We start from the raw sequence: 11,360 nt of genomic DNA, 5'->3' as shown, positions 1-11,360 counted from the left end.
AACCTCAGACCCACCAAAACCTAGCCACAAAACTGCAGAAAAAGTAATTTCCCCACCCTGCCACTTTCACTCTTACCTTTCCACTTACATCCTCCTTTAAGCTCCCCTTCTTCATCCCATCACAGATAAGATGCTTTTCTTCATTTTGTCAGCGTTTCATAGCCAGTCCCACTGTGCTCTGAATGCTCAGTATATTCAGCACCACAAAGTTCAAGGGTTTGTGACCTGCTGCACTCTGAGCTTCCCCAGGGATGGACACGGCAAGAACCTGCCTGGGCGTCATGCTCCACTTCCACTGTGAAAATTTGTTACTTATATACAGCCAGAACATCCCTTCCTGCTGCTTGTGACCATCACCTCTTACCCTTTATGGGCTGCTCCAAGAAACCTCTGTCTCTCTTCTCTGCAACCACCAACTGGACACCTGGGGACAGCAGCCAGAACTGACATCCCCAGCAAACCCATCTCACCTCACTCTCTTGCAAACCACACGCGCATATCCTAACCATTGTCCTAACCTCTTATACTTGCTCCTATTTGGCAACATCTGTCTTGGGACAGGAGCCCCAAACTGGACAATGACACCAGGTGCAGCTTCAAAAGTAACCAACAGGAGAGTTGCCATGTCCCTTAACCAGCCGGCCATGGTTTTGCTAACGCAGCACAGTTTTCAGTTAAGCCCTGCTGCCACAAGGGTGCAGTGCAGACTTGTGTTCAAGTTGTCCACCACAAAATTTGGGTGTACCCCCACGCCCGGGCCCTGTCCTGCAAAGCTCTTCTGTGGTGAGGGGTCCCCGGGCTGCAGTATTGCAGGGGTAAAGCTTTCTCTGATGGAGGACCTGGCGTTTGTCTGGAACCTGTCCAACCGTTCCTCCAGCTTGCACAGATCCCTCTGGACGGCAGCCTTCCCTCCCAGCCCTCTGCCTGGGAGAGCAGGCACCCCTGTGCGGTACAACCCACACGTTTGCTGAGGGTGCTCTCCATCCCATTGCACAGGTTGCTGATGAGCATGTTGTGCCTTCCTGAAGGTGAAGTAGCGGCATCCCCAGCTCTCCCCTCAACAGTCATCTCATCACGGACAACATCAGGCTGCCCCGGCATGATTTTGCCTTTGGTAAACCCATGTCAGCTAGTCCCAAACTATTTGTCTTCATAGGCTTGGATCCTTGGATACTCCTTGCTGACTTTTTTGAAGATGGGTATAACATTTTGTGGTCAATGGGGACCTCCCTCAATGGCAACCTGTCAAAGGTGACAGGCTGGATACAGCCTGCTCCATGCCTCATGCTCAGCACTAGTTTGCTCTCGGCATTCTGCAGCACGTGCAGGTTCACTGGGTCTGCACAGTGCCTAGCACCACACTGCAGCAATACAGGTAAATATGACTAGGATGCTAAACCAAAGAGAAACATTTGTAAGTCAATCTTACTTTAATCCCCAAACATTATCTAAGAATTTTAAATACTTAAAAATATACACTTTCACCTGAAATGCTGCTCTTTTCAATAAATACTTGGGGATGCTTAGGATACCACTTGAAACAACAACAATAATAAAAAAGAAAAACAGTTTAAAAATATACTAGACATAGTAAGAAAATCATCATGACCACTGTGACCAGAAGGTGACAGCTGTGGAGATTTACTCTCCAACCAAGCAGGAATAAACAGTACAGTACCTCACTTATTCAAGGTGACACGTACAAAAGATATACAGTGGGTCCCACTGGGTTGCTGCCAGGTGCATAAAGATAGTGAAATACTTTCTGGAGAGCTTAAAACAACCATGTCCTTTTTAGATACAAAGGTGACAAATTCTTTTCAAAACTTCTGAGCACAAAATTTATAGGTCAAGAGTAAAGGTGTAAAAATAAGGTAATTTTTTTAAAATGAAAGAATCTCTTCTTACAGGAAATGTTTATTAGGTCATCAGCACGTGGAATTTAATTCCCAGTGTAATGTTATCATAAGGGTTCAGGTGGTGATATGGGCAGAGTAGTGTGTACACTAGCTTCTGTCTTCTTTCTTCTGCCATCTGACCAAACTGAGAAGGAAAGATTTTTGTTAGTTTTCTGAGCTGCAGAAATGAGAGGCACACAAGTATCCTGCAGCGGTCACAAATGATCTTATTTCTATTATTTGTCTTAAAAGCATTTATCTGTATAGACTACTGGACCACACCCTCTATTTGATAGCCCTTCTAGAAATCTTTTGCAATACAGGGACTGTGGTTCAGCCACATGCGTCAGCAGCAAAGAAACCCAACTGATGTGCCTGTGCCTGGTCTGAATCCTCCTTCCATTGCAGGAAGATGGCAGTGCCAGGTGACAATCCCTGGCTGACACAGTGCCCACTATAAGCCTTATTCTGGTGGCACAAACTTGACTTCGTGCATAGGAACAACTTGCAAGGCAGAGGTGGAGCAAGCGCCCAGCATCAGTGCCCCTTCACACTGTGACCGTTCCTGCAGTAAACAGACCTGAAGTAACAGACCTATGAGGGGATCAGACCCTGTTACCGAAAAAAATCAGCTCGTGGTTTGTGCATTCAGTGTATTTATTCAAAATGGCAACTGCACTGTAAATACACGTTTCAGAACTGTTCTTTGTTAAAACAAATAAATAAATAAACATAGCCAGCTACCTGTGAAATTTCACCTCAGGAGAAAACATCCTAATGGATCAAAAAAGCAGCTGATGGCCTTTGTACAGGTATGACACAAAATCTTCTCATTTAGAGCTCATTTCCAAAATTCAAGATCTCAGCAGGTATAAGGGGAGGGTTTGCCATTTATCTTCTAATTATTATCTCAAATGCTCAGTCCTGTGTGTCATGGACATCACTTTAGTGGCAAAAGGAGCTACAGTACACAAAATGTAAGTTAACACAGCAAAGAGTACAAAGGGCTTTGAATATGGCTCTGAACACAAGTCCTCCTTGGGTCACAGTTGCAGTCTTTTAGCTCCTTGTGTTGCACAGATTAAATAATTCCACTCATTGCTGGATGATGTGACAGTGTGTTTCATTCCCAGTGACCTAAATATTCCTCCCATTAAGGATATTCTTGGAAACAATCAATTGTACAACAAATCTGCAGATCACTGACTAGTCCCCTCCTTAGCACAGGTTTTCTGTATTTTATATGGGAACATTTTCAATGGCAGAAACTTGTAATTATTTTCAATTTCTCATCAACAATAGTAAGTTAAAAATGCAGACAAAATAGTGTTTTAATTCATGGACAACATCTGTTTCCTGAACATCCAACTAAAATGCATGCTGCTGTAAACATACCTTGTGTCAAACAGAAGTCAGCTCCTCATGCAAGGCACTCCTCTGGAAGCACCGAGTGGTTGAACCTGACTCCATCCGAGCATGAGTTACAAAATCAGACACAAACAGGTGCATGTGGAGGAGTGTTTCCGTACCGCCTTGTAATTCTCACTGACTACAGGATTAATACAGCCATGGCTGCTTCCCCAGAGGATGGTAAAAGCCTGGGCTCCCTTTCCTATCCATTTGTAGGTTATTCTCCAGCCAGTTATCCTCTCATACCACAGTTGACTGCTCCACTGAATAATGGAAATTGGGCAGAATTACATTTGCAGAAAATGCTCTCTAATATGTTGCAACTATGAGGTATATGTTGGTTGTAAACTCTGTATTGCAAAGTACCTGACATTTTTACTCCTTGGCCTTTGTGGACTTGCAGTGATGCTGTCAGGCCAATAGTTAAGTCTTTTTACTCTTGAACTCCTTACTTTTCACTTTGTAGTTACAAAGGAAGGATTTTTACAGGGCAGATGAAGCTTTTCAGCAGGGAAAAGGATCATTTCAAAGCTTCCCCAAACACCTGTCTTCAACAGCCTGCTGCGGCAAGCAGCTGCCTGCTCTGCCCATGCTTCAGAGCAAGTCCTGGCTGCAAAGCAACCTGCTCGCAGCCTCAGGTATGCCCAGGCTGGCTTTAAAGTTAATCCTTAACCTCATCAAGAGATGGCATAACCATGTCACAGTACACTGGTGGTGCAATAATAAAAGCCATAATCGCCGACCTGGCTCTCCTGCCTCTTTCTCCAACCCTCAGATGTACTGAATGTTTACAGTCTTACTGCAAAAAAGCCCCAGAAAAGGCTGTAACAGGATGTAGCAAAGCAAAGAAATTAAGACACTAGGGAAGTAAATACAGGTTCTGTAATTATACTTTATTGCAACTCCAATGCTTTGCTTGCTCCTAAAGACTCCTTTAGCTAAATTTGTTTGTTCCAAGTGTTTTCTTCTGTACCAACAAATAAACACAAGAAGCATGTATATTTTCCTTATTATTTTATTGAAAAGATACATTTAAAAAAATACACAGACATTTTACTATTATGGATTGCAGATAAAGATGCTCTAAAAGTTAATTCTATATATTTTTTTGTTCCTTTCTTCCATGTTTTCCCCCATTGTCACATAATGACTTCAGTCTGAGTACTGCATATTGAGATCACCTTTATAAAAGGGTTGGGGAGGTAAGAAGAGAGGAGGGTCATTACTGCAATATATTCAGTAAACAGATAAGACAGTCTATTATAAATATTTCATGTTCTGTACATTATTGCATTAGGGAGCCACAACATTATGCAGCATCGTTACAAAGGAAACTAGTTAGAAATGAAGAAAAAGGATATTTACGTACAAATACATGGATCCATTGTCTTCTTGAACAATGCATGTGAGCTGTGGTAATGTGCAACTGAAAAGCTTTTTTTTTTTTTCTCTTTAAACATTGCTTAGCAACACCAGTGAAGGGAAAAAAAAATAAGTTAAATGAAAGTAGCAAACAAGTAGTAATCTTAACTATATGTTATATGGCTTTCTAGTTTTAATCTCTCTAAACAAAGTGTGACACAAAAGAATTAAAAAACAAAACAAAACAAAAACCTTCAGCGCTGCATTGCTTTCAAACATCTGCACAGAAACAAAAAATCTTAAAATCAGACGTGATACATCTTTAGTACTACACAAGATACACCAGTACTGGGGCCTAGGACAGTATACAATCCCTGTCAACAAGAGCACATTGAAAAGAAAAGGACACAGTTCGTTTTTGAGATGTTACCCACGATCAAGCACTTGGCTGATCTATCTTTTTCCACGCTAGATTATATCCCATTGGTTTCCAGAGAGCTATTTACATAAGTGTGAGTGAGGAAGACCCTAGTTTTCAAGTCTGCCAGGAAAATATTTTACGTTCCTTGTTTCCAAGGTGCGTCATACACATTGCAAAAAATAATAATTAATAGATACATGAATCTTTAATGATATAATTTTATGAGCATTTAAATTTTTAGTAAATCACTGTCTATTTGGATTAAAAGAGAGAGAGAGAGACTGAGAAAGAGAGCTGTCTAGACTCCAAATGCAGTACCATCAGTGATGACTTTTATGGTGCGGTTGGTTGAGGTGTCACGCCAAATGGCATTTCAAAAGAGAAAGACCCCTTGCTCGCTTTTCTTTCACCCTTTCTACTGGCCATAGCTATCTCCTGTTTACGTCGATCAAATCAGTACGGTGCAAAAAGTATCGAGGCAGGTGTTGCACGGATGGGACCGTGGCCCGGCCGGAGGAGAGCTGGGGGTATCGCCGGTGCCTGGAAGAGGGAAGCGGAGGGACGGGGAGGGAGGGACAGAGCGGATGACACTGCCGCAGCCGCCGCCAGCGGAGAGGAAAGAAATGCAGGTGCCAGAGGCTTGATCATGTCCTTCTGGAATGCAAGTTTTGCCTGGAATAAAGCAAACAAAAAAGGCAGTGAACTACATTTCTCCCCACGACCATTCATAGGGGAAGAACGAACCCTGATGCACAGAGCCTGGTGTCGGCTGCTCAGGGGTGTCACCCATACTGCCCTCTTGCTCTTGAGGCAATTAAAGCAACTAAACTATATTCCACAACACACAAATCTCAAGAGTAGGGCAGTCAGACAGGTTCAGAAGGGAGCATAATTTGCAAGTGAGCAACAATAAATTACATAAATCATTACTGTGTGAAAATATATACATATATATATATATATATGAACACAACTAAGACTTCAATGTAAAAAGTCAAGTTTTTCACTTGCAAAAATAAATTGTAGAAAAGTCTAGTGGTCAGACTGGGAAGCTGATATTAGTTCAGCCATCTTTTTACCTGCTGATGCAGAGCTGTTCTTATCAACACCCACATACATACACGTTTTAAGATCAATACCATAAAATTTTTCTGAAAAAACCTTATCACTTAGCTTAGCTTGTGGTGAAACTTATCACTCAGAACTACCTTGTGGTGAAAAAACTAACCAGAAACACATACAATACAGTTTCACTGAAAATGGCAGGTATCATAATCACATACATGTTTGTGGGGCAAAGATGCTCACATCCTTCCTTTGTTAGTGGAGACCTTCGCATACCTGATACATTATAAAATGGTGCACACAAATGGGGAAGGTTATTGAATAGGGAGACTCACAAAAAGCCCTCAGCATTTTCATTTGCCTCTATACAATTAGAGAGACCCATTAGTAGCTCAGCTTTTAAAGGCTTTTCAGTCCTTACTCTTGCACACACACATTTGCATGTCTCTCTTTCCAGCCTATGACTTGTTTTTGCACCATAGATGGCATGCACTTTCCCCTAATGAATAAAATACAGGCTGAGTCACGAGCAAATAAACATACAATCTGTGTTGTGCTGCAGCCAGCCTGAACTTGAGCTGCATTGGACTGGCAGAGCCAGCTTGGGGAATTCTTGGAAATGCAGGTGGGTGTGAGAGGGGAACAGCAGGGGGCACAGAGAGAGGTGAGGTGTTTTGATAGTCAGTGACAGACACTGCCCAAGCATGCTGATAGGCAATCGATTCTCCTAAAGAACTGATAACTCTTTTGCAGCAACGTAATACATCTGCTCAGCCCTCTGCTTTGCTGCATAGAGAGAATGAGCATTAGTATTTTTATATCTTAACATCATACGTCCTTTTCCCTGACTGCATCCATCATAACTGAGAGTTATCTCAGGTGCCTGGAAAGACAGAATATATACGTTTCAGACTTCAAGAAATGCACCAATGCAACAGAGCTGATACCTTTCCACAGGGCATGTGGTTCACATTCCACATCCCACTGATTATTCCCTCCTTCCTAGCGGTAAATAACACTCCCAGAGTTGTCTGCATGCCTTTGATGGGACAGACAGCATACATAACTATCTTCAAATCTGATCCCAGCGCAGACACACCTGCAGGGGAAGAAGCTCTGTGCAAGTGTCAGGTCTGTCATGCTCCTGTCTCTGTGTGGTGGGAGTCCCCAAGGTCACAAATGCACACAGACAGTGATGAGAAATAAAAATACTTACTGCTAAAATACTTGGGCTGCGCTGCAGTTTGTTGTAAGGACTATATTTAGGTTTCATGGGCTTTCCTGCAACTCTGTCCTTATGCCTTCGGCTGGAAATGTGCTGAAATAAATATCCTCACATTTAATTAACTGGTTAAACATTTCTCAACTTTGAGTTTCAGATTGATTTATCAGCAGGGTATGCCTAAGCCCCTGTTTGTAAGATAAAGTAGGTTCTTTAGAGAGAGCAAAAATGAGTTTTGCTAAATTAAACATAACCATTTGGAGCACATCAAACAGAGAATGAGAAACTAATCAAATACAGCAAATTCTGTGATCCAAGACAGGCTCTGCAAATTATTGGTATTTTGGTTAGTACTTCCGTTTTCTACCTGAGGAGCTTTGAACTAGGCCGAGCTGTAATCACTAGGTCATAAGGATATTCAGACATAGGAGGCGAACTTCAGTCTCTCTGATGCTGTTCAGTTGCACAAATAATTCAATATTAACTGAAGGAAGAACCAGTACCCAGGGATATGTGTACACCATGCAATTTAATACTGTCTTAGAGATAACTGAAATAACCGTGAAGGAGAGCACACGTTCACACAGCACAGCACCGTCCAGTTGGAGATCCCAGTTTGGGCATCAGAAACAACAAACTTGTATTGCATTGCTCTGAACCCAGGGTTCATTGGCTTGGTCAGGGCAGAGCTGCATCTTCATGCAGCTATGCTGATATTGCAGCGCTAATGATAACGTTGCTCCACACAGTTGAGACATATCCCTGGTATTACCCTCCCACTGACTGTCCTAAACCAATAGATTCAAGTCACATTGTCCCTCTTGGATTCAAAGATTATTAAAAAGATTAAACCAGAACCAAAATAGGAATTCAGAGAACCTCGGCCCAGGATTTCTGGTTGTTAGGGGACCAAAGTTCAAACCTCTTGAGCCACAGAAAACTTTTAAACTAGATCTACTGTGCTATTCATTGATACTGACATTTTGTCCACCTCTGCTTTACAACTCTCAAGTCACCCCTCCCCCCCCGCCTTTTTTTTTTTCCCAGTTGTAACAATTAGGTGAATTCAATGGATATTTAGAAATATTTGTGGGCTGATGGAAAAGAAATACTTCATAAAAGTTCATTTTATGGCAAAACATCTTCACACAGATCTGTATCCCACCTGTAATATTGCAACATAACTAACAACAGATTTAAGCCTCAGACACACACAGACTACCTGCTTAAGTTGAATTTCTGAATTAACATGGACATCGCAGATTTCACAATGAAATGTCTTGTTCTGCAGTCCTGAGCCTTTATTGCCATTCTGAACCTTCAGCCGGGATCCAGGTCTAGGGTAAGACTTAATGGGGCCAGCACCATTTCGAGCCTCAACCATTGTCTTGTGCTTGGAGCCTAATGGGCACGCAGATTGAAGATGAATTAATGATCAGCATCATACAGCCTTGTCCATTAGCCATGGCACTTCTCGTAACACATTTATTTTCAAGACAGAATAGTCAGAACTACCACAGATCAGGATTAACAAAGACCTTGCTTTTGGTCAGCATTGTTCCCACTTCCTCAATCCAAGGGGACGCACAACAGAAGAAGCATTTGTACAGAAAGGAGTTGCAGGGACACTGGGCTGCTGCTCCTGTTTGGGGGCAGCGTGTGGCTGCATGGCCTGGTGTTTGCCAAAACCCCTCCGACAAAATCCAGAAGCTAGTGGATCACAGCATGAAAAGGGCATTAGCCAAGAGAAAAACCAGAGGGATCATTCAAAATCTGTGAATTTGTGACTAAGCCAGCAGCCACAATACAGATGGATGGTATGTGGAAGAAAAGAGACTGCATGACATATTGGCTCTGTTACTTGGATTAAATTTTTTCCCTGGACTTACCCAGGGCCAGAATTCAACCTTTGGCTTTAAATGTGGGAACTGATAAACGATCAATGAGGAAATACTTATCTTAAAGATTTCCCCTGAATCCATAGTATTTTGGAGGTCCTGGTCACCCTGAAACTTGAGGTGTAAAGAAAGACTATACTAACCAGAGACAGGAGTTTTCTGGATTAATCTCTTTGACAATACTTTTATGCACAGGCCATCATGGCAATTTCTCTAGTACAGGTGCCTCAGAAATAAATCTATACTGGCTACTGCTGAAGTGGAGGAAGGCAGATTTAAGAGCAGCACATATTTCTAAAAATTTTAATAATTAAAACAGAATGGTGACTGTGGGACCATCCAGGAAGGTGTAAAATGAGAGACTATACAGGCACACAGTTATTACCACAGCTTGTCATCAGAGGTGGTGGTGGTGATGGAGACTGCAATAAGTATCCTCGATTTGGAAGAAGTGGCTGCTTTGGCCATTTCAAAAATGGATTACAGCTGTAAAACCAGCTTCAATGGTTTGTTAACAAGCTTTACATCACCAGCACATCACAGAGCAGCCAGAGTACATTAGGGATTGCTGCTTGTGGCCTTTTAAAAGATTTATGAGAGGAATGAGGAGAGCATAGCTGATTCTCAATAATCCAAAGATTCTAGGACATCTAGGAAATTTAAGGAGGCCACACTAAAAATTGCAAAAATATCAAATAACAAAAGTTACTAAAAATTGTGCCAGCAAAAAGCAGACACCAGAGACAGACAGCTCAAAAATGAAAGAGAGGCAGAAAACTGACATTTTAGAAACCTTGGTGCTACAGAAACCACAATGGAGATATCATGGAATATGATAAAGTAACGTGAACTGTAGGGATATTGTCAGCTAAAAGCTTACAGAGTACTTGACAGACAGTTCTAAAATTTATAGAGAGCTTTACTAAAATATCAAACATCACACATCAAATTGCCATTAACACAAAAGTTTTAGCAACTTGCCATTGTAAGTTTTAACTAAAAGACTCTTCAGTGAATTCTGGCTAACGCAGTATCAGAAAAACAGCTTGTTACATTGACTTTTTGGAAATTAACACAAAACTCACTCACGTTGTGTACCTACTCACCTGTATTGTGCGCTTCTAGTTGTGACAGGGAATTTACAGCCACTTTGCATAATGAACAGTAAAGTAGTTTTTTGGCCTTTTCCTCTTCTGACTCAGACACTGTGCTAGGAGCCCCATTTGTGCTCTTGGAGGATGACGCAGGTGTTACAGGTGCCGCTGCTGCCACTCCAGGCTTTGGAAGAAAAGCACCCACTTCTGTACTGGAATTCTGACTTGCACTATTGGGTTTTGCTTTCCCTTTGTCTTCTAAAAGAAGCAAAATATCTGTCAAATATGCTGCGCACAAACAATCATACAGCAACAGTCCTGTGGTTTTAGTGAAGCTAACACAACAGGGGCCTAAGTCATCCAATTTTATACAGGACAGCAGCATCCTTGAAGTCTTGTTAAAATCCAACCACAAAATGTGTGTAATGACTTTCCTGCTTTTAAGTTTACCATTACCAATGACTTCAACAAAGTCATGCCAGCTGTTGTTGCTGTCACACTGCAGATCTGGCCAGCTGAAAGGAGCCCAAGAAAGCTCAAAGGCAGCCAGGGTTAAAGACTGAAGAGTGCTTAGAAACACGTGAGGCTTTGTACTGGGGATTACAAAAATACTCCTGAAAAGCAATATATTGCCTTTGGAATGGCTCGAATTTCTCAAAGTCACTGGGAGGACACTCAAAGGCTCCAGCACTGTCTTGACATATGATATCCTTCCTTTCAGCTAGGGTTGAGTATGGTGCTACACTATACACATGAGCACAGCTGTTAATATTTTTAGATTTTTCCAAGAACAATTCTCCACACATCCAGAGATCCGATGGCTCCGATGCGCATTCAGCATATTCCTTTATCACTTCACAACCATGAATCAATAATCTGTGCTCTTATGAGACAGGTAGGCATGTATTACTTCATTTTACAGATAGTAATCACAAGGCAGAGAGATTAAATGTCTTAAATGTGCCTAAAGAGGAACTTTGAACCAGAGCC

At 41.9% G+C, this 11,360-nt stretch overlaps 1 protein-coding gene across 1 annotated transcript in view; it reads right to left on the bottom strand.

Annotated features, from left to right (window-relative positions):
* Window positions 1–4,985: 4,985 nt before the first annotated feature.
* The window catches only part of ZNF385B (zinc finger protein 385B), a 67,094-nt gene continuing 60,719 nt past the window's right edge, over window positions 4,986–11,360 (bottom strand). Inside the window, exons 5-8 of the mRNA XM_050711622.1 lie at window positions 10,383–10,628; window positions 8,601–8,779; window positions 7,373–7,474; window positions 4,986–5,763 (exon numbers count right to left, since the gene is read on the bottom strand). Of these exons, the coding sequence (XP_050567579.1) occupies window positions 5,545–5,763; window positions 7,373–7,474; window positions 8,601–8,779; window positions 10,383–10,628 (746 nt within the window). The 3' untranslated portion in view covers window positions 4,986–5,544. The remainder of the gene's footprint in view (window positions 5,764–7,372; window positions 7,475–8,600; window positions 8,780–10,382; window positions 10,629–11,360) is intronic.

The sequence above is a fragment of the Cygnus atratus genome, chromosome 6 (assembly GCF_013377495.2).
Source record: "Cygnus atratus isolate AKBS03 ecotype Queensland, Australia chromosome 6, CAtr_DNAZoo_HiC_assembly, whole genome shotgun sequence".
NCBI classification, from domain to species: Eukaryota; Metazoa; Chordata; class Aves; order Anseriformes; family Anatidae; genus Cygnus; species Cygnus atratus.
Note: the sequence above shows the minus strand (reverse complement) of the source record. Positions and strands in the feature narration are given on the sequence as shown.